This window comes from Cavia porcellus, unplaced genomic scaffold (genome assembly GCF_034190915.1).
Source record: "Cavia porcellus strain 051 isolate PalLab524CR breed Dunkin Hartley unplaced genomic scaffold, mCavPor4.1 scaffold_12, whole genome shotgun sequence".
NCBI classification, from domain to species: Eukaryota; Metazoa; Chordata; class Mammalia; order Rodentia; family Caviidae; genus Cavia; species Cavia porcellus.
Genome location: NW_026947495.1, coordinates 8,815,015 through 8,839,246, shown reverse-complemented (window position 1 = coordinate 8,839,246; position 24,232 = coordinate 8,815,015). Strand labels below are relative to the sequence as shown.

The window sequence follows — 24,232 nt, the reverse complement described above, 5'->3', positions numbered from 1 at the left end:
AGACTGAGGCAGGATGGTCTGAATACAGCCTGGCAATTTAGCAAGACTCTGCCAACAGTAAAATGTCTGGAGATGTAGCTCACTGTGAAGGCCTGGGTTCAATCTCCAGGACTGGCCAAAAAAAAAGGTAAATACTACTATCCAACTTTCAGTACCAACTTTGAGTAACCAAGTTCAACATGAGCAGTACTGGGTAAAGAACAAACAAGTAGGTCAAGGGAACAGAACAGACCTCTAAAATACAGCCAACTAGTCTTTGACAACGGAGCAACGGCAACTCAGCGGCTAAAGGATATTCTAACAACATGGGTAGGGCAAGATTTTTTTTTCTGGTGGTGTGAGGATCACAACCATGGCCTTCACCCTGAGCTATAATTCCAACCCCTTCCTTCCTTTCTTCATTCAAACACACGGCCTTGTTAAGCACTAAGTTGCCAGGCTGGGTTTTTTGATCCTCTTGCCTCAGTTTCCAAAACTATTGGGTTTACAGGTGTGCACTATCACACAAGGGTACACAAATGAGATTCTTTGGAATTTACACCTTCATAAAAATTAACTGAAAGTGAACTATAAACCTAAGTGGAGGTGATAAAATTCAAGTCTACAGAAGAAAACAAAAGAACATAAGTGATCTTGGATTTGGCAGTTTTTATTTTTTGCCATGTTCTGGGGATTGAATCCAGGGCCTAGTGAATGCCAGGCAAGTACTTACCACTGAGCTACACTCTCAGCCTTGAGTCTTTAGATGGAATGCCTAAAACAAGATTCATGAAAAGTATAAAACTGATGTTACTTTATTAAAAACTTTTTTTCAAAAGACACTGTTAAGAGAATGGAGGACCAGGGATACAGCTCAGTAGCACAGTGCCTGCCTGGCAAGCATAAAGTCTTGAGTTTGATCCCTGGTACAAAAAAAAAAAAAAAAAAAAAAAAAAAAAAGATGGTGATTAGCACATGAAAAGGTGCTTAGCTTCAAATGCCAAGGGAATGGCTGGGTAGAATCAGTGCACTGATGACACACTGGAGGCGATGGACATCCTGTATCCCTGGCGGCAGGAAGAACTCCTACAGCTGGCTCTGAAAGGCAACCTGACAGCTTCTCATCAAGCTAAGCATTGTTTCCCTCTGATCCAGAAATCACATCCTAGCTCAACACTTCCATACAAAAACCTACACACAATGTTTATAGTTTGGTTTGTACCAGCCCCAAACTGGCAGCAAACAAGATATCCTTCAAAAAGGAAAAGGGGAAACCAAGAGTTGCACAAAATAGAATGCACATGGACTACCCCTCAGCAAGAAAACAAACAAAACCAACCAAGCTTGATAGATAACATGCAAATAGATGTCAAAACAGGTTGTACCAAAGCCAGACACAAATAATTAGATACTCTAAATCAGTTCACTTGCAGGTAAAGGCAAAGCTAACCTGGCCTTGAACTATGCAGCCCTGGCTGGCCAGGGCTTGAGTCTCCCCCCTCAGCCTTGAGCACCGATTATGCAGGCACGCCCACACTAAAGACATAGGTTTCCAGTTGTCCATTTCATCACATGCTGGGTTGGACTGCATAAGCCTGAAGTAACATTTCAACTGCCCAAATGTGGGATTTTTATTAAGATAATAATTATTAGGATAAAGAAAAGATTACTAAATCTGTTGGCATTTCCTATTTAACAATCCTTTTGAATATCTAGGCTTCAAAAGTAGCATGAGAGGTTTTCTAGGCCAGGCAGATGGATTAAAACTTGTTTCCAGATATGTTGCTTTGATTTCCTATTGTAAATATCAGACACCATGTCTTATCATATTGCAACTGTTTTTAAGTAAGTAAATGACATTTTTTTTTGTAGTTTCTGGACTCCCAGTGCTGCCTCTTGGTCACAAATCCCTGGGACAAACAAATTTATCACTACTGAGAAGTTGTGCACAAGCATGTCTAGACAGATAATATAAATGCATAAAGTGGGGCTGGGGATTTAGCTCAGTGGCATAAGCGCCTGCCTTGCAAGCAGGGAGTCGTGAGTTCGATCCCTGGTACCGATAAAAACGAAAAAGACCAAAATAAATAAAATAAATAAATATTTATCTGTAATATTCAAAATCTGCTAATAACGCAGTGTCTTTCTACAGGTGAAGAAGCAACTTGTGGAACATCCAATGGCACAATCCTATTCACCAACAAAAGGAATGAACTGTTCAAACAAGTAACACAAATTATCTCAGTGAAAATTCCCACTAGGCTGAGTAACAGGGCCAAACTTCCTTGCCATTTTCACTTAGTTAAAATTCTAGAGAATACAAATAAATCTAGTGGTAGAAATCAGTTGGTGAGGAATTGGTAAGGGTAGGAGAAAAGAGATCCCAAAGATTCACAGGTAAGCTCTGGGGGCCAGTGGGTTCACTATCATCATTGTGGTGGTTTTGCTAACGTGTCAAAGGTCATCACCTCATTTAAAATGCGTAGTTTACAGCCAGCCATGATGGTGCACACCTGTAATTTCAGCACTCAGATGACATGAGTTCAAGCCCACCTTGAACTACAGTGAGATCCTGTCTCAAAAAATGTTTATCCAGGAGTTAGGGGTTTAGCTCAGTGGCACAGTGCTTGCCTGGGAAGCGTGAGGTCCTGAGTTCAACTCTTGGCACTTCCCCAAAACAAAATTAGTTTATAGACCAGGCATGGTAGTTCAGCAGAATCACCATGAGTTTGAGACCAGCCTGGGCTACATAGTGAGATTGAGGCTAGCCTGAATTGCACAGTGATACCCTCTCAAAACAAAACTTTAGTTTATAAAGTGAACTATGTATCTGGGTTTTTTTGGTACTAGGAATCAAACTCATAACTTCCCACTTACCAGGCAAGCACTTGAACCATTAAGCTAAATCCCTGGCCCTTCTTTAATCATTTTTAAAAGCCACTGTGTCATAACAAAGATTCATTTTGTTGCTTTTAGTGTATGTGCTGCCGAAGCAAGCACAATTCATTTTGTTTATCACAATTTTTTTGGGCAGTGTTGGAGATGGAACCCAGGGCTGTGTGCATTCCAGGCAAGCAATCTAACCTGGGCTATGTGCTCAGAACCCACTCCCCCAGCTTTGGATTGTATTATCTTTACAAAGTGAGCAAATCTACGGTCTTTGAGAAGGTTACATTCTGCTCAAAGGTTAAGTTCTGCTTAAATGGTGACAATACTTCTACAGAGCACATCTGTAACACAGGGTCACAAATACCTGACCTTTTCCTACCACCAGCCAGCAGAACACACAGGATCAGATGAAATTGGGAAGTAGGACCATCACCCCACTCTGCTGGTGCCTACAGACAACAGTTGGTATCTTCTTAGATCAGCTCCACGTTATAACAATGATGCAAGCCTCCATTAGCCTGTCCCTCTGGCTACACAGTGTTCTAGAGTGACATTCTGCACGGCTGCTTTCTACCCCGGTCCACTCTGATGAAAGCTAGCCACTGTAGAGTAGGGCTGTGTTGGAGAGCTGAGAGATTGGTGCTATGCACGCAGAGCGGAACATTGTGCACTAAAGAACAAGGTGGTCAGGTCTTACTGCTAGAAGTAACAGCCTCAGATGTAATACGATGGGTGGTCTTGTGTCCACAGGAAGCAAGACTGGGCTGCTTTACAAGACAGATTGAGAGAAATGAGAGCAATCTGTGAAGAGAATTCACCCACTTGAAGCCTCACCTGCTTACTGCAGCCTTAGCAAGTCCTGTAACTTCAGCAAGAAATTCTCCAGCATGACTGATTTGTATTAGCTGCGTCTTTAAGACAAGTGCCGGGGCTGGGGATTTAGCTCAGCGGCATAAGCGCCTGCCTTGTAAGTAGGCAGTTGTGAGTTCGATCCCTGGTACCGATAAAAATGAAAAAGACAAAAAAAAAAAAAAAAAAAGACAAGTGCCAACTGACTGTGTAACATGTTCAAATTAGTGGGGGTAAACAGAGCTCAATGCAGAATAACTGAACTTTAACAGAACAGACCCAGTGATGTGGGGAGGCCAGGTGAACACCTACATGATGTTCAATAAGACCCTGACATGCTTTAGAAAAGAACACAAACTGCTCATGTACAAAACCTCTTTGAGTCCTTTATTAACGTCTGGAAATGTGTGGCAATCACAATAAACAGCATCACACCAGCTACAGAAGTACAGAGAACCAGGAACGTACTTCAGAACAGGATCTCAGAGCAACATGAGGTACTGCCTGCTTTGAACTTCCATAGAATCTAATTCTGACACACCCAGGACAGACAGCGTAACAACTTCACTTGGAAATGGTTCTTTAAAAAAGCAACAAGAACTAATAGTTCAAACTTTTTAGTGTGCGATGTGGCAGCCTCTCTTGCTGTGGCACTGCTGTAAAGGGCAACTTGGCATCTGAAGCTTAGACGGAAGAGCTGACTGGGGCAAGGAGAAGAGGCTTTCTTTTCAGTGTAGAGAGAACAGATGGTCTGAGTGGACGCTTTCAATCCAGGTTCACTGTGGGTCCTGTAGGAACCCCACCGACACAATCCATAAGTTGGGAGGCTGAAAACGCCAGGTAACCATCTGTGTCACTATGGATTGGGAGTCACCATGTCACAGGACAGACTTAACAGGGATGTGCCTAAAGGAACAAAGGGGTTTGCTGTGTCGAGTCAGCTCAGATCCGTTTGTGCCACTGGATGCCAGGGGTCCCTCTGCTTTCATGTGCGAATGAAGGAACGCTGCCTTTATTTCAGTGCTCCTTTGAAAACAACCACCCTCCCCTCCCCCACCATCATTCTTCATAATAAACTGTTTCCAAATTCCTGATTCTTCTTGGTCTAGACTTTTTCCTTTCGCTTCAATTTCGACACTTTCTTGACAGTCCCATTCTTGTTTAGAAGCTTCAGGACACGATCTTTATGATCTAAAACCTTAAGCATGGAGTCTCTGGCCTCACTGATTTGATCCATCACCAGCTTGCACCTCTGCATGTTTCCCTGGAACAGAAGACATCACACCATCAACAAGCAGTATGCAGAGGTGTGCCTCTGCCAGAAACGCTCCCTTTGGGGAGAGGCATTTCAAGGTTTCCTCACAGACACACATCTGAGTGCTTTTTGGTTATATAGGCTTTCGTCCCTCAGTGGTGGGGACTGAGTTCAGGGCCTCAAGGCACACACTCTACCCCTGCATCCTCACCCCTTTAAAAACTTTGATACAGAGTCTAAGTTGCCAGGTTGCCCTCAGACTTCTGATCTGACTGGCTCAGCTGCCTGAATAGTTGCGGTTCTGGGAGTGTGCCGCCATGCCTGGCTGTAACAGTATGTTATTATGTAAGATACTAGTGGGTGAAGAAGGGGAATATAGGAAGTAGGACTCTAGTAGTAAATAATCTCAGAAGGATGAGATCAGATGAGAAAGGGCTCATCGAACCTGTATTAGCTCATTTATTCGGTGCAGATCATCATCAGTTGCCGCTTTTTTCTTTGGAATTATTCCTTCCTGTAGGTTGGTAAGTCTTTCATAAACATCATGTTCCAGATTTGTCTGTAACACACAAGAGGAGCATATTGTGACTCTTTATCAACCTCAGGCAAAGGAGCCCATCTTAAGTCTGTGGGAGAATGTTTAGGTAATAAAGTCCTTTTTCTAAAGAACTAAAGTATATTAAGGTTAACAGTGACGGAAACAGATCAATAATGATTTGCATTTTATTGTGATATTGTTCAGAGTTCATCTTCAAGGATAACTTTTAAATACTGCCCTGGATTCACAATTCCTCTGAAAAACAACTCTAGCAGTTTTGAGAAATACAGTTTTTTATAAGTAAAAAGCCAAGGAACTTATCTTTCTAGATACTGATAGCAGACTGTGTTTTTGAGATCATGGCTCCTCTAAACATAAGAAAACTTCATGAGGGGCTAGTTTCATTGAATCTTCGCTTCACCCAGTGGGTAAATGAGAGTCCTAGCCTAAGCTCATGAAGGTGGCTGATCACATATGATCCACCACTGGCTAGATGAGACAGACAGCATTTTACTGGTCACATTACAGCCAAAGGGAGGGGACAGCAGGCCATACAGGGGCATAGGAGTTGCACTCAGGACCAGCAGCAGTGTGAATCAGAGTGCAGGGGTGTGTGTGTGTGTGTGTGTGTGTGTGTGTGTGTGTGTTCCCTGCTCTCCAAGGGAGGATATGATTGGCTTGACCAATATCAGAAGCTGGCAGTGAAATGAAGCTCAGTGCTCAGAAGCAGCAACTCCTGCATGGCCCCCATGGTGAGGACAGCTATTGGGGGAGAGGGAATTATGGGTAGGCCATTAATGGCTCCCTCTGTTTGAGATGTTACCAAGTACCAAATGTTACTTTCAGGTTTTGCACCACAGCTGTTTCATACATTTCAGATCTAAGATTTAAATTATAATCACAAATAACCAAAATAGTTTTAATACTATATGGTAACACACAGAAAATCTACTATGACCCGTGTTAGTACATCTTCAGATTTACTCAGAGGGTACTGTTCTGAGAAGCTGAGCATCTCCAGCAGCCTTTAGAACTACACCTACCAGCTGTAGCAACTGGGCAGCACAGAGGTGGACTTTCCAGCCCTGGGCACGACAGGATACTCCTTTCTGATTAGCTATTTCCTGCAGCATAGCTTTCTTCTCCTCTGAAATCACATGAAAATAAGTTTCAGTTTTTATACAGCTAAGTCATTTATGTTCAAGCAGATTTAGTGCCACAATTTTATCAAGATTTCTTTACACAAATGTCTTTCAATAATTTCTTTGCATTTAAATTATTAGGAAAAGGGTTCAACAACATGAGTAAAAGTTTTCTTTTTGTTCAATCCAAAACAAAGTTTTGAAGCTATACTATACTGCCACTCTGGTAAGTTAAAGAGAGGTGATGGTCTTCAGTAATTCAGACTTGTTCAATGTGTGATACTTGTAAGCATGTGGAGGATAGGACATGGGATTTTGCAAGTTCTTTGGTGTTATCTAGATCTGAAATCCCATGAATCAAGTGGGAATTATATTGCAAATTTTGGAGCAAAGTCCAAGGACCAGCAATGTAATAAAATAAATATAAAATAGATATCAAGTCTAGAACTGAGGAATATGGCATAAAGTGAGTTTAGGAGGTCCTCCCCTGCCCTTTTTCGGGTCTTTTTGAGACAGGGTTTCACTATGCAGTTCTAGCTGGTCTTGATTGTAGCCCAAGCTAGTCTCAAATTCACAGTGATCCTCCTTCTCAGCCTTTTGTGTCCTGGGATTATAGGAGTGTGCTACCATGCCCAGCCTAAAAAGTGAGTTTAGTTCTATTTGTAAGGTTTTTTTTCTGTAGTACTGGGCTTCATGCATGCTAGGCAAGCACTATACCAATGAGCTACCTCACCAGCCATTTCTAGGTTTATTCTGAGACAGGTTCTTGCTAACTGTCCAGGCTGTTCCAACTGTGACCCTCCTGCCTGCCCTCCTAGGCACTAGGGTAAACAGGCTGTGCACTAATGCACCCAGATTTACTTACTTTTTAATGGAGATTTAAGATATTCACATGTAACATGGTTAATTGAAACCTCAGATGTGTTCATCTGCCCAAACTCACAGGCTACATGAAGAGTGAATGCGACTGGATACATGGACTCTAAGTGCTAGCTAGCAATGTATCAATGCAATTTTCATCCTCGCCTGTGCTGTGAAATGTGCTTATACAGCGGCAGGTTGTATACGGGAACACTCTACTTTCTCCTCAATTTTGCTGTAAGTCTAACAGTGCTTCCCAAAATTTAATTCATTAAAACCTTATCTAGGTGACAGATATCAAAATATTAGTGTGAATATGATTAAAAAGGTTTCCATCACTTTGACATAACTGCAGATTTACATGCAGTTATAAGAATACAGAGAAAGGGGGTGTGGTGACACATGCCTATACTCCTACTACTGTGGGAGATGGACAAAAGGACAAAGTTCAGGCCCATTCTGGGTAACTTAGTGACCTATTGAGACTCTGCCTCAAAATAAAAAAAAATAAAAAGGGCTAGAGATGTAATTCAGTGTGATGGCCCTGGGTTCAGTTCTCAACACCTCACAGCCCCAGTGGAAGCCAGGTATATTTGTAATTCCAGCATTCTGGGAAGCTGGGGATGTAGCTCAGGGCGAAGGTCTGGCTTCAATCCCTAGAACCGCACAGATAGACAGACAGAAAATAGAGATCTTGTATATTCTACATCTAGCGCCTCATCTCTATGGTGTAACACCACAACTGTAATGGTGCTAGAGCCCCCCATCTTGCTCAGATTTCACCACTTCTTCAGGTAAATTGCATACTTCATGTACTTGTATATTTTATTGTAAATCTTAAAAAAATTTTTTTTTGTAAGCTGAGCATGCACACCTGTAACTCCAGCACTCAGGAGGCTGAGGCAGGAGGATGAGCTTGAGTTCGGGGCCAGCCTGGCCTACATAGTGAGTTCAAGGCCGGCCTATACAGTTAGACCTTGTCTCAAAATAAGTTTATTTTTTGGTTTTGTAATCATATTGTCCTTTCTGTGGGATAAATCCCCAGGATTGCAACTTTGGCTCCCATAGAGAAGGTAGGCTGCATTTCCACAAAGCTGCCGATCTACCTTACAGAACAGCTCAGCACTGCAGATGAGATACAACTCTTTTTTTTTTTTTTTTTTTTTGTCTTTTTCATTTTTATTGGTACCAGGGATTGAACTCACGACCGCCTGCTTGCAAGGCAGGTGCTTATGCCGCTGAGCTAAATCCCCAGCCCCGAGATACAACTCTTGAGCACCCTCTGACCACTATTCAGGAGCACAATGTAAACTAACGTCTCCAGTTAACCCTTGGGAAATCATCTTCTGGGCAAATAGCAAATGAAGCAACATTTACTTAAGAAAATGTACTACAATTTGGCAAGGAAGATGAGGATCTGTGGTATTTGAACCTGACTTATCTATCCTTTTCCTTCCCAGCTCATCCAAGTCCATGAGGGTCCACAATAATGGGCCGCCTCTCCTCCAGCCCCAGCTCACTCCTGAGACGCACAGAGGGACACCTGTGTTCTCCATCTTGGCTTAGCTACTTGCAGCTGAGGACAAGTGCTGAGGGAATGCAAATGAGATACAGGCTCTTTTCTCCCACCTGACCCCCACTCGAGACACACAGAGGATGTGGGCCAAACGCTTCTTCTGGCTTGTGAGAAAGTGCAGCGGGGGGGGGGGTGCTCTCCACTCCTGCCCTCCACTGTGCAGATCTCCTGAGCAGGACTGCCCCTCACAGACCATAGCTAGGTCCCTACACTTCCTCCTGCGCCTGGCTCTTAGATGTGCCTGTGGAGCGGGGATGGGAAAGGATACATGCTGCAAAGCAGATGACTCTTGATGGTCTGCCAGAGTCTGGAAGAGTTCAACCCTGCAGGTGCTCCTAGGGTTATAGGCAGCTATACACAGACAGGGCTGGGTCCTCAAGGGAATCAGGACAAAAGGTGAAAAGCCCACTAAAGCTGTAGCTGGAGGGGTACCATTTGGAAGCCAAGCCTCAAGATAAAAACAAAAGGACCAGGATGTGGCTCAGTGGTAGAGCTCTTGTCTGCACACACAAGACCCTGGGTTCACTCCTCAGCACCACACACACACACACACACACACACCAAAAACAACAATAAAAGGACCACACCTACACCCTCCTTAGTCAATGAGATTAGTGACAATACATGGTTTAGACAGACATCAACTACCTCACTGTTTAACCAAGGCCCCTGGATCCATCACGTACCTGAGAAGGTCTTGTTCTTTCCATGCCTGGCTTACTATGTGACTTACTTCCGCTCTGGACCAGTGTTACTTAAGCAGCTATACTTAAAATCTTATTGGCTGATCATATCTGTGGCCCACACTGTACTCTCCTATTCCTCCAACAGGAGTTTTTTATCCTCTCAATAAACATTTGCCTACTCTTTAAACTCTGTTGTTTCTAGAATTCTGATTTTTAGAGAATACAAACAGGGCATATCAGACGGATTGGGAGTTCTAACTGATATCACCCCTGTAACATTAAGAACAGTGGAGAAGGAAGAAGAGGAAGAGGAAGAGGAGGAGGAAGTGGAGGCGGCAGCACTCCGCCCTGTCCATGCTTTTCTGAGGATTAAGACTGGGGTTATGGGTTTGTGGCAGCGAACTGAATGTAGGCCTTGTGCCCAACAACAGGTTGACAGTATTTGAAAAATGAGATCTATATATACTGAATGTGTACAGATCTCTTTCCTAAAGAATACAGAATATCGACTATTTGTGTAGCAAATTTATTAGGTATTACTAGTAAACTTGAGATGACAAAGTATGCAGGAGGGATGTCTACAGGTTATATGCAGACACATGGCATGCTGTATAAAAGGACACAGCATCCATGAATTTTGGTGACTGGGAAGTATTGGGACCAATTCTTCATGCACGTCAGAGAACAGCTATGTAGTCTGAGGAAGTACCGCTGGAAGGGCAGCCACCTCTGCACTTCAGAGCCCAAGCTGTCAGCACTTTCCCTGCATGGCCACTACATCCAACAGTGCTCCACCCCAAATGGACCAACCAGAAGCCTCAAGAAAACTCTTAAGAGCAGTGTCTAAGTTGAATTTGCATAAAAGAATGAGAAGTTCCCTGGAAACTCACAGTTCCTTGGCTGTCAATTGGATTTAGATGAAAGACACCAAAGTCCATTTGGAGAAATAGTTATGAAGTTTCTGCAGATGTTATCAGCCTTTTTCATTATATATGGGTTTAAAAAATGTTATTCTCATCTTCTAACAAACACTTATGAGGACTTGCCCTAGACCATTCCAAGAGGTTAATATATGTTAAAAATAAAAGGTCTTTTGAAAAAAAAAAAATGCTTATGATGTCAGGAATAACAATCCAGTGTAGCTCGTCCACAACCACTTTGGGGACTGAGGTCACTTTAGAAGCACATGTGAATTTTTACCCAAACCAAGGCTGCATCCTTCAATTATTCATTAGACTTAGATTTCAACAAATACGTGCAGGCAAAAGGTATTTTTTTCACCTCAGATTTTACGACAAAAATTGTGAATTGTGACCCTTCCGTTTTTTTTCCCCTCCCTTCCCCTCTCATTTTGCAATGGGGGAGACTGAATTCGGGGCCTGTTACAGGCTAGAAAGTTGTTCCATCACTGAGCTACATGCACAGGTCCCTGTTTTTCTTTTCTGCTGTTATTATAACGCAGTTCAGGGTAGAGCTAATTTGGGTTAATACTGGATACTAACCTTTGACGCGGACATCACTGTACCTCTGAAAGTGGTGGTAGGCAGCTTTCCAGGGGTTCCGGTAGTGACGAAGCAAAGTAATGGGAGGTCTTGGACGAACTGGGACATATCTGACACCTTCTTCATCTATTCAAAGGGCAGAAAAAAGAAGGCACTGAATACTTCATTACAAGTTCCCAATCCATGACATTCAATTCCAACATGAGAGCTGCAAGTGACACAGACGAAGCCTCCAGGCTTCAGTGGGAAGGGCTGGTGGCCGCAGTTAGCCTATGGGACCATTACCTATATACTCTTTGGGTGGGGACTTGCGCTTCTCAGCCTTCACCAGCAGACTCTTAGCAGTGGACTTCTCATCATCAGTGCTGTTTGTCTCCATCATGTCCCCTTCTTCTGTTGAGATCACGTGCTGTTGTTTCCGAGGCTTCTTCCTCGGGGAGGCACCAGGTGGTAGGTCACTTGGTGGCATGGACAGATTGTTCGCCAGCAGTGCGAGAGATGGAGACACAGTGTTGGTGGCCAGTGGAGGAACTGCTGTCAGAAGAAAGGAGCAGACACTGCTGAGAGCCTAGGCGTAATAGAAAGCTTTGCTTCCTTCCCAGCAACAAGTAAGAAAACAGTACAGCCAGCCAGCACAGTAGCTGAGGCAGAGGCTATCAAATGCTTCCTTGTGCTTCTGAGCGTCACTGTGCTTAGTTCTAGTCTCATCACTTTCGCAGGGTACCATGTCACTCAGCTAAAACAATGTATTACTTAGCCTTTGTTATAGGTTCTCAGATAAGGTGGAAGCCGGAGTGTTTCACAGCACTTTTAGGGAGTTTTCTTAGATGTGAGCCAGGTGATGTGGTGCACACCTATAATCCCAGCAATAAGGGAGGCAGGGTCAGGAGGATTTCAAGTTCACAAGACCCTGTCTTGAACAGATAAAAAAGGACTAGAGATATAGGTTGGTGACAGAGCTTTCCTGGGTTTGATACCTAATACCACTCTCCCCTATCCAAAGAAGAAATGAAGATGTCATCTACTATTCCTTGACGTCTTTCTGTGCCCTAGGTTTTAGCTGTGATAGCCAAAGCTACAACAGCTGCTCTGAATCAACAGCAAGCTCTCCTTGAAAGACCATTTGTCTCCATGTTGGCTAAACCGGGCCCTGATTCTGTGTACTGATATGTACAGAGCTGTACATATCACTCATAATACTCTACCTCCTCAATTGGCTTTAAGCAATGCAAATGGATCTAGCCAAGGTGCTGATGAGGAGCCTTTGAAACAATTCCATAGGTCAGGGATGTCCTGCCTATAATTCCCAACTAGTACATGTGAGCTAGGCTGAGTGTACTGTTGAGCACAGAGGCTCAAAGACAGTCTATGAAGTCTCAGGACAGGAAGGCCAGACAGCAAACCTGAAGCACTGCCAAAAACTCAAGCTACCTCCTCAAACCGATGTAGATTCCTCTAAACTTTGGGGCTGTTACTGGAACTGGAATTTGTATTCTTTCTGCTACTTCTCTGCATACTGCAGAGGTGCTAATGAGCCTCCTACCTAGCCCAGCTCACAGCACTCATGAGCCTCTTGCCTTTCTCTCAGTCACTCATCCCTGAGCCACTCCCCTCTACATGAATTAGTAAAACCCAGGTTCAGCTCTGGGTCGAGGGCTTGTTCTGGCCAGCCATTATTCTGACTGGACTCAGGACGCTCTTGGCTCCCCACAACAGCATATATGTGTCTATCTCTTTATTCTGGCCAGGAGATGCACTAAAAGTGGTAGATTAGAATTTACTTGCTACAATTCCTGTAACTTTTACTTTGGATTACAGACTCTTCTGGACCTCAATAAGGCTGGTGGGATGGGCTCTCCTTAGTTGTAGGTAAAAGATGGGAAGGAGCTGGATCTCTAATGATTTGATGGAGGCCACATACTATTCTTGGACTGTGTTCCTAGGGCTCCCTTCAAGGGAGATAAAACCTTACCATGTATAAGCCACTATTCTTCTGGACTTTAAACAAATTCCTAACAGGTAACCAATTAACTGACAATCTTAAAAAAACAATCAGAATAAGTATACATTACTACTATCCCCTGTGACAGTTAAGCTGGACTGTCAACTTGATTAGCTTAGAAACAACGTAGGGCAGTGATGCACACATGCCACAGTGGGCACACACAATCCTCTGTCTGCATAGGTGCTGAGTCACCATGTTGTTTTCTCTAAACTAAAACCTCAGTATTCAGGTTTAACTGCAGTGTTGGCACTTTGCAATAAATAACTAGGTTCTGGGTGGCAGTCTGGGCCTTGTCTCTGAAAGGCTCTCCTATGATGGCCTTAGGGATTAGTAAAACACATTTCTGGATGCGCCTGGGTGGGTCCCTGGTTTTGGTATCTGGCTCCTGGCACTATCCTCTCTGGCACCGTTTTCTTGCTCTGCTTACTGAAGCAACTCTGTTCTGCCATCCCGTTTAGTCATGATGTTCCTGCCTTGGAGCCATAGGTCTATGGACTGAATTTTCTTCAAATCATGAGCCAAATGTAAGCTTTCCTCCTTTAAAACTATGGGTGTCATGCATTGTATTGCAGCAACAGGAAGGCTGACCAATATATCCCTCAATTCAGATAAAGCGCATGTGGCATGTCAAGTGTGGTGGTGCACACCGGTAATCCCAGCATGAGGAACGTTAAGGCAGAAGGTCGCCAGGAGTTCAAGGCCAGCCTGAAATACACAATAAGACCCTCTCTCAATCGCCCCCCCCAAAGAAAACAGAATAAAACAAAATAAAAAACAAGTGACACAAGCCATAGTCATATGAAGTGGCAGAGTCAGGAGGTGACCGAAGCATCCTAGCTTCAGAGATAACACTGTTAATTATCAGTGTACAGTGTTCAGCTAAAAAGCATTTGGAGTTTGGATGTAAACCTTAGTTTGCTAAGACACACATACAAGGACTTACGAATCTTGCTAAAGCTTCACCCCAACTCTTATTTTCATTCTCCCACATTATTTGCCCCATCCCCATTTCCTCCACTCATCCTTAGCTTCCTACTCCCTACCCCAATGCTGGCACACCTTTTAAGAGACTGAGTGCCAACCTGCAACGCAGAGTCCACTTACCCATTGCAAAGTGCCAGCACTGCAATTAAACATGAATGCTGAAGGGTAGTTTACACAAAACAACACTATGTCAACATTCACTGTCTTAAAACAAAAACAGCAAGTGTGCCATAGATTCACCACCACTGCCCTTCACTGTTATCAACAATAATTACAATTGGCTTCACACTCAACTCAGCTTCTAGCCCCCAAATCTTTAGCCAAAACTAACTCTCTAAGTCACTCATGTTGGTGCCCAACTTCCAACAATCCTTCACCCATCCTGGAGACTCCTGTCCATCCATCCTCCCCCTTTTCTGCGGTCACTTATCCCTTTCATGGCCATTCTCTCTCACTGGCAGATTCAAATTCTACACTTTACTCAACTTATCCCTTCCTTGCCCCTTGCTTTGCTTTGATTAAAACTCAGCAAAAGCAGAAGAGATCAAACACAATCTCCCAAGGGGCCAGCACTTAGGCTCGAAGGTGGCTGGGGAGAGCACACAGCAATGCTGGCTCTTCTCCCATGGGAATCTCACCACATCTGCTAATTCCATTTCTTCCCTGGATGATGAGTTCACACCTTCTCAGCTTCTTCTTCACCTGTAGTCTTAGTGAGCTTGCTTCCACTTTACCGAAAAAGAAACCATTAGGAGCTATGTTCATGAGGCATCCTCCAGCACCCCACTCACACGGTGACTGTATGTCCTCCCCCTCTGTTCCTCCAGCAAAGGCCAGCCCCTTTAGGAAAGCACACATTGCATTGTGTCCCTCACTCCTCCTCAGACACTGCCCCAGGAATCTGCACTGCTTTGTCTTTCATCACCAATTCTTCCCTCCTAATGAATCACTCTCATTAATACACAAAACTCTTGCCTCAAACAAGCCAAAAACCCGAAGGCTCTAGTGGAGAGTCCAAGAACCCAAGGCCTGCAAAAAACAAAACGACGATATAAAGAACAAAAACAAACTTTCTGACATCGTTTCTCTTCGGTTACTACCTTTTCTCCTTTCCTTTTATGGCAAACTTCTCAAGTGTTGTTCATATGCATTCCTATTTCTCTCCTAGCTTTCCTGTTCCCACCTCTCACTTACATTTGAAGTACTCTAAGTTAGTTTTCTGGTAGCGGAACATAAATGCCCAATACCCACAAGTTAAAGGAGAGATTCAGTTTGCTTCACCATTTTTTTTTTTTTGGTGGCATGGTCTCAATATGTAGTCCAGGGAGGCCTCGAACTTGTGGATAATCCTGCCTCAGGCTACCAAATACTGGGATTATAGGTGTGTGCTACCAACCTGGCAAAAAATGGTTCAGGTTTCAACAGCAGCCACTGTATCATCCCTGGCTCCAAGGCTGCAATAGTAGAAGTGGGTGATGAAAAAAGTGGTTTAGCTCATTGAAAACAGGAAATTGAGATGGAGAACAGCATTAGTGGGCAAGGGTGGAGACCAGACACAGACCGGAAGCCCCATCTCCATGATCCACAGACCCAGCATTATGCACCATCCATGCTGTGGGGCTGACCTTGAGTCCCCTCCCCCGCTTTCTCCTCAACTTGCTTTCAATCTTGTTTTCACTCTCTCTATTACACAACTATCGTGTGACCAAACCTCAGGGTCACCTGCTCAGGCCTTAGCTTCCTTGATCTCTTGGCACCATGTAACACAGATGAACATTCTCTCCTAAAATATTGTTGCCCTTGTCTAACAGACCACATCACACTCCAATTTGGATTCTACCACGCTACTTCTCCATTCAGTCTCCTTTGCTTCTTCTTCCAAAACTCACAAAGGTGCAGTGTACTAGAGCCCAGTCTACGAACTGCTTCAGCTTTTATCTGCATTCATCTTCTAGATGACTGTATCTCCTTATTTAGGCTGTGGTTTGGAAGACTAAATATGTATATCCAAATCCAGGTATCTTTACTCAACTTCCTACTTGATGTCTACATTTGGATGTCTAGTAGACACTTCGAACTTGAGCCAAAAACTAAAGCCAAAACGAAACAAAACAATTTCTACAAACTCTCAGCCGCAACTTAAAAACATATTAAGGGCCTGGGGTGTAGCTTAGTGGTGGGGTGCTGTGTAGCATACAGAAGGTGCTGGGCTTGAAGCCCAGCAGAGGAAAAAACCCAGAACGCAACCACCTTACAGCACATCCACTACTATCACCTTAGCTGAAGCCTCATTGTTCCCTACAGTTAGTGCAACAGGCTCAAGACAAGTGTTCCAGCTCCCTCCTTTGCTCCCACCACAGCCAGAATGCTATGCGCATAACCTAATTGAGCTCCTGGCACTCCTCTCTTTTCATACTTCAACAGCTTCCCACTGACCCAGCATAGCCCAAGGCCTCATGGGGGTGAGGTATGCAGTGTTGACATCTCTAATCTTGTCCTCTGCTACCCCTGCACTCAGGTGCACATCCAGTGCTAACTTTGAGCACTGTAGGCACACTCCAATGCCACACTCCCAAGGCTTGCACACTTGCCACTCTCTGGGTCTGGAGTGTTCCTTTCCCAGACAGCCTGCACTTCATCTTTCCTAGCTTTACTCAATGGCATTTCCTCCATGAGGCCCCTTTTTACAGTTCCAGCCTCAACTTTTCCTGTACAGTGCTTTGCCTTTTTCTTTCAGCAGAGAACATATCACCTAATAAACTTACATGCAAGTGTGCAAGTGTGTGCACACACAAACACACATACACATACATGACTATTATTAACTGCTTGCTTTATTATTTTATTCTTTGTCTTCCTGGCTAGAAGGCATGCTCTCAGAGGGTGGAGAGATGCACTTGTTTTATACAAGGCCTTGTCATCAGTATAAGATCAATTTCTGGGGTACAGGTTAGATCACTCAGCTTACTGGCTCATACAAGTAAGGAGTACTTTCTAAACAAAAGAACTCCGCGGACAGCAAAACAGAAGCTGGGGATTTAGCTCAGTGGCATAAGTACCTGCCTTGCAAGCAAGCAGTCGTGAGTTCGATCCCAGGTACCAATTAAAAAAAACCAGCAAAACAGAAGACATTTCATTCCCTCTGGCTATATGAGGCATCTTTCAAAGAAGTGCCAAGGCTACAAAAACCTATGGAAGAACATTTTTGCAGTGTAAAAAATACAAATAACAAAACCACACCTCACTGAATCACTGAGTAGGAAATGGAGGCCCTCACAAAGAAATCGCAGATAGCACTGGGTAACTGGAGCACAAAACAACTAGATTTCATTATTTCATACATTTCAACAGTGTGTTACTTTTGTGTTTGGGGGGGGGATCCCACAATAAATTTTGTAACCCAAAACTAATTTACAAAACAAAAAAACAAAGTTTCTGAAGTTACTTGACTTTTACAAACTGAAACTTTATAGTTGAAGGGAGGCAAAAAGGGGTGATGAATAGCATTAGGATTTGACTAGTCACATACAAGTTTATCAAGAGAGTATTTTAAAACCATGAATCTTTAGTCTGTAAGAAAACACAACAAAATTTGATAAGAACAAACTATAAATCTTAATGTTGCACCCCCTCTTCCAATTATGCATGTTATAAAAATTTAAGTTGGACATGGTGGCAAAACCCTGTAATCCCAGCACTCAAGAGGCAGGAGGATCACTGTGAGTTTGAGGTCAGCCTAGACTTCAGAAAAAAAAAAACAAAACAAAGTCTAAATGCCATTAAGGACATTTGTTTTGCCATGAGAATACTGGGTTTCCTAGTGGCATCTTCATACATGCATGGAACATACTTTGATCATAGCACCCTCCTTCACAGTTCCTAGCCCTCTGTCTCCCTTGCCTCTCGTCCTCTTCCTCTTCTGTAATAGTCTCCCTTGCAGCTTCATGTCCTCTTTATTTTTTTCTACATCCCCAAAGTACAATAGTACATAGCTATGACCATTCTTGACCCCTTTTTCAAGGCAATATTCTTCCTCCCTGTCTCTTTTTTTTGGATAGTATTAGGGATTAAGCCCAAGGCCTTCACACTGTGCCAAATTCTTAGCCTTTTTTATTTATTAGCTTTTAAATTTTGAGAAAGGGTCTTGCCAAATCACTAAGCTGCCTAGGCTGGCTTGAACTTGCAATTTTCCTGCCGCTGCCTCTCACACCCAAGGATTACAGGTATGTACCACCACACCTGGCTGTAATATTTCTGTATTAAAGAATATGCATGGGGAAATATTACTCTCATGATTTTAATTAGAGATTAAAATTAGTGGCCAAGGATTTAGCTCAGTGGCATAATCACCTGTTTGGCAAGTGTGAGGTCGTGAGTTTGATCCCCAGTACCAAAAAAAAAAAAAAAAAGAAAGAAAGAAAGAAAGAAAGAAAGAAAGAAAGAGAAAAACAAATTAAAATTGATGATGAAAGGGCAAAGAAAATGGTCTCAATATGCAAAACAAGTGCCTTCCATTTACTAAAACCATGAAGTGCTACATTTAAAATGGGGCACGAAGGAGTCGTATGACCTGGTGTGTGGTATTCAAAAAAGGGTGAACTCTAGAGTGATAAGCAGGATAGAAGTAACTGTTAAGGGAGAGTGCACTGTGAATAAACTTACCAGAAACTGGCCTCATGATGTCCATTGGCTCTACTTCCTCTTTCACTTTGATCTCAGGTATAGGGGGCCCTATGACAGAGGAGAGGCTGCCACCCACAGTGGCTGTTGGTGGTGGTGCAGCTGCAATAGTAGTGATGGGTGGAGTGAGGGCAACTGCCCCAGGAATGGTTGAGAGCGCGACGGCTGGCTGTGATGGAGGACTTGCGGAGGCAATCATGGCTGGAATGATTGGAGGAGGCTGCTGGGCAGTGGGAGGGACCGCGATGGTAGGCTGATCATTATTTTGATTGGATACAGTCTCCATGGACACAGTGACTGGAGTGGCCATAGATACGTGGATTTCAGATTTAGGTTTGGCACTGAAACATAAAAACATGCACATAAAGCAAATGAGAGAAAACCACCTGAGGCTGCAACATCTTGGAGGATGGGTATTTGCCCCCTTCTTTGTATAATTTATAGCACAACTGATTAACTGATTTGAAATCTGAATTTTTAAAGGGAATTCTGGTATGTATTTTTCATGGTGCTAGTTACTGAACTCAGGGCTTTGAAATTAATAAGGATGGGCTCTACTTGAGCTATACATCTAGCCTGGAATCTACATTTCCTATGAAACCCCATGCTATCATGCTTTTATAAACAGTAATTCAATTAACCTAGAAAACAATACGTCATTTGAAGTCAGGTCATTATACATGAACTACCAATTTTCATGAATGAAATATTTCCTCTAAAACTCTTTACTAAATATGAGTCTTTGTAGTTTTTTTCCTTTTAAACTACAGTTGTATTCATACATACTTTTTTATGAACCTATTTCTTACAAATGAGAAAACTCATTAAAGTAGCAACGTTCCAAAGTATAACAAAGAATACAAATTAAAAGTTAAATTTTCTCTACACAGCCAGTCATATACCCAAGGGACCACTCTTACAACTTATACTTCAGGCAGGTTAAATAAAAATATACTGTCAAAGCATGTGTCCTAGGTTTTCAATTTTATTGGAACTTCCCCTTTTCTCCCTTTCTCTCTGTGGAGGACTGAACCCAGGACCTTGTGCATACAAGGCAAAAATACTGTCACTGAGCCACATTCCCAGACAGCATTTATTAATTTCTGAAAGTTACAGTATTCTTACACATTATTTTTAAGTGATAAAATACTTCACTTAATAGCTATACTGCTTTTGCTTTGCTAGTACTGCCAAAAGTTGAGGTATTCAAAACCAAAGTAACATTCCTTAGGTTCAAGGCTAAAACTGGACATCCACAGGCAAAGAAATGATCACTGAACCCAAATTTCACACTGAATGTTAACATCTACTCAAAACAGGTCATAGACCTAAATATAAAAAAATTATGACTTTTAGAAAATATACAAAAGAAACTTTAGGATTAGGTGAAGAGCTGTTAGATACAATTTAAGTTACTGATAAAAAATGATAAACTTGGCTTTATCAAAATTAAAAAAACACTTTTGCTTTGTGAAAAACCATTACAAGGGGCTGAAAAACAGTTACAGATTGGAAGGAAATGTTTGCAATGTACACAACACCTTTAGCCACTAGGGAAAGGCAAAGTAAAGCCTTCATGATCTACTACTATATAACTATTAGTTTTCTTTTTGGGGGGGGGGGCGGGCAATGCTGGCAATTGAACTCAGGACCTTATGCTTGCCAGCCCAGCACTGTGCCACTGGGCTAAATCCCTGGCCCTGTTTTTGGCTTTCTAAGAAAGGGTCTCATGATGTAGTTTAGGCTGGCCCTGAATTCATGGAGATACTTCTTTTGTAGCCTCCTAAGTGCTGGGATTTTATAGGCATGTACCACTCACCTGGCAAGGCTTAAAATTTTTAAATAAGATTTTAAAACACTTTGTAGTAGTGTGAGAAAGAATGTGAAACAACCAGAACTTCCTAGCTAGTGATAAAAAAACTTCCTAGCACTACCGAGTTTAGCAAGGTTGTGGGATAACAGAGTGTTTTGTTGCCAGTGAAAATTTAAAATGGTACAACTATTCTGAAATACAATTTGACAAATTCTTATAAAACTAAAAACACATGTATCATATAATCCAGAAATCGTACTACTGGGAATTGTATCCTAGAGGAATTAAAATGTATGTCTTCCAGTAAAGCTATGAGTGTTCATAATTAATGATTGTTAGACTCCCTAAACTAAAAACAATCCCAATTTACTTCGGTAAACAAGTGGATAAATTCTGGTATATCCATATAATAAAAACAAAACAAAACAATCTAAAAAGAATAAATTACCCATACATGCTACAACCTAAATGGCCCTCAAAAAACTCCAAAAAGCAAAAACTAAGTTGAGTGAAGATAAGGTAGTATCATTAAGTGATTATGTCAAATATACTCTTATATTTCTTTCTACTTGTAACTATGTGATTCCATTTACATTAAACTCTCAAACTACAGTGACAGACAAAAGTGGCAAAGGGAAAGGTGTTATTTATAAATGAGGGATTTCCTTTGCAGTAAAGAGACAGTCCACTATTCTGCTTATAATAAGTTACACAGATCTAAGTATGGGGTAAAAATTTAAAAATACTATATAGCTTCCCACAAACAAGTGCTTAACAAAATCTGGACTTCAGGGAAGATGGCAAAATGGTAAGCAGCAGAGAAAACAGCCTCTGAGTCACTGTCCAGATGCTGGAATAGAGCATCAAGCGGAAGACAGGAAGGAAAGAAGTGGGGCAAGCGCCCAGGAAGAATCTGAGTGTGAATTGAAGCCTACAGAGAGAGTGAAAAGAAAAACTTCAATGAAGGCAGCAGGTGGTGGTGACTTCACCTGGAGCTGGCTCACCACCTGTGTGAGAAGAGCCGCTGGAACCTGGGGACATACAGTCATGGTGACGGCTGGTGACCCCAGAGGCCTCTGCAGAGATGTGGCAGTGGAGGGGAATAGTGGATGTGGAGGACTGCACTGACTGGTGTTGAGTGCAGAGCAACAATCCTCCCACGTTAGACAGTGAGTGGCCAGAGCCATTTTGGAGCTGGGCCGATAAGCCTGGAATCCAGAGATGCTGCCAAATTTCTCCAGCAGCTCCTAGCTTGGCGCAGATACATGGAAACTGAATGGACAGTGGCGAGCCCAGTGAGTCTGGTCTCGGGGTAGGCCTGCTAAGGTTATCTACCACTCTGCCATAAAGCAACAGCTATCTTAATGGGGCAGAGTGGCATGATTCGGGACTCTGTCTTCACAGGCTGTCTACTACAGAAACCAGAGGCAATCCTGAAAGTGGACTGTTTGCTCTTTTTTTCTTCCTTATTTTTCTTTTCTTGTTTTGTTTTATTCAGTTTATTTTTTCCTCTTTCATGAGTGTGAGAGTGGTTCGTAACCTCTTTGTGGGTGTGGTTCTGTTCTGTTCCATCTTTTATCTCTTCGATCTCTCTTTTCCTTCAGTCTTATGCACCATTTTCCCCAAGTGGGCAGGATCCACCTTTTGTCCTTCAACCTTACTTTTAATCTCTTTCTCTTCTTCCATCTTCTCTATTTTCTCCTTAATCCATTTTAAATTTTAATCCAAAGGACAAAATTGACACATTTGGACTTATATACTGCGTATAATTATTTGGTTTGTTTTACATTTTGTGGATAATCACAAATTTAGTTCATACAGTTAAAAGTTGTAAATTAAATGTTAGCTCAGTTTGTTTCATAGGCTGTTTGATGGTACCAGTACCACGATAGCCAAAATTGACATAATTGTTCTAAAGAGCTGTTGGTCCTGATAATTCATGACTGAGAGTAACTAAGGGTCACAGAAAATACAGTGGCACAGTGCCAAAGAACCAGAGACTAGGCCAAACAAGCAACAGCTTCTCATCTCCAAAAAACAGAAGAGGTAAGATCTTCCAACACACTCAAAACCCAAAAACCAGCTACACTTGAAAGATACCTCAGAGAACTAATCATCACTTAAGGGTCCTAAATAGTACCAATAAAGAAATCCACCATACGCAACTTATAAGCATCATCCAAGGTTCTAAACTAAAAAGAAATGAGAAGACATTTAAACAACAGGCAACCCCAAACATCCAGTTCACCAAAGGCAAACCCAGGGGGCAATGAGGTGGGACAATCTGTAGTCCCCCACCAGGTCTCTCTGAGTAGAGACAACAAAGCAACTGAATAGGCTCTAGAAATAATCTCTCAAATAGCTACATAGATTACCAAAATACACACCATGCTTAATGACATTACAACAGACACAGACAAAAATATAGATGAGCTTAAGCAAATTATGGAAGCTCAGTACAGAAAAGAAATGGAATCCATAAAGCAGATTCAAGCAGATACCCAGGAGATTAAAAACTCCATTGAAAGTATCTGAAGCAGATTAACCCAGGATCTCAGATATTGAACACAGGCTTGCAGGGCAAAAAAAAAAAGGCAGGAAAGAAAAGACTCAAATCCATGCAATTAAAAATGAAAAAGGTAAAAGAATGAAAAAGGTGAAATCACAACAGACCCTGCAGACATCCACAAAATCACCTATACCTATTTTGAAAACTTGTATCCTAATATGGTGGGAAATACAAAATGGATAGATTCCTAGAGATGTATGAATTACTAAAGTTGAATCAAGAAAATATAAAAATCCTAAATAACCCAGAATTAATCAATGAAGTTGAAGACAGAATTAAAAACCTATCAAGATAGAAAAATCCAGGCCCTGATAGATTGACTGCTGAATTCTACAAAAAAGTTAGTGAAGACCTAACACCACTACTTCTCAAACTTTTTGATGAAACTGAAAGGGAAGCAGTTATTTCCAAATTCATTCTAGACCCAACTAAGAAACAGAATTACAGGTCAATCTTCCTAATGAACACTGATGCAAAAATCCTCAATAAGATACTGGCAAACAGACTATGGCAAATCATTAAGATTGTACATGATGACCAAGTGGGATTCATCCCAGGGATGCAGAGATAGTTCAACATACATAAATCCTTATATATGTAAATCCATACATGTAAGTACATTATATTGACAGAGCCAAAGACAAAATTAATACAATCTGGAAAAATCCTAGTAAGGTTTGCAGTAAGTTAATAGTGTTTAATCAATGATTATTTTTTCATGCTGAAAATATACTAAGGTTATGCAATATGTATAATCACCAGGGAAAGTTAAGTAGAGAGTCCATGATTTTTCCCATTTTTTGTGAATCTTAAATTATTTCAAAATAAATATTCTAACAATGGGTTGGGTAGGGGTAAGGACTCTTCTGGAATTAAAACAAAGTAATTTCTCTGTAACAGTAAC

General features: G+C 42.1%; 1 protein-coding gene across 6 annotated transcripts in view; it reads right to left on the bottom strand.

Annotated features, from left to right (window-relative positions):
• Positions 1 to 4,083: 4,083 nt before the first annotated feature.
• Sap130 (Sin3A associated protein 130) overlaps positions 4,084 to 24,232 on the bottom strand; it is a 73,458-nt gene continuing 53,309 nt past the window's right edge. For 5 of the 6 annotated variants that reach the window (XM_063258793.1, XM_063258794.1, XM_063258791.1 and 2 more), the window contains exons 16-21: positions 18,929 to 19,287; positions 11,563 to 11,811; positions 11,278 to 11,403; positions 6,554 to 6,657; positions 5,418 to 5,531; positions 4,084 to 4,981 (exon numbers count right to left, since the gene is read on the bottom strand). In XM_063258793.1, the coding sequence (XP_063114863.1) occupies positions 4,823 to 4,981; positions 5,418 to 5,531; positions 6,554 to 6,657; positions 11,278 to 11,403; positions 11,563 to 11,811; positions 18,929 to 19,287 (1,111 nt within the window). In that variant the 3' untranslated portion in view covers positions 4,084 to 4,822. The remainder of the gene's footprint in view (positions 4,982 to 5,417; positions 5,532 to 6,553; positions 6,658 to 11,277; positions 11,404 to 11,562; positions 11,812 to 18,928; positions 19,288 to 24,232) is intronic. The other variant, XM_063258792.1, reaches the window with a different exon arrangement.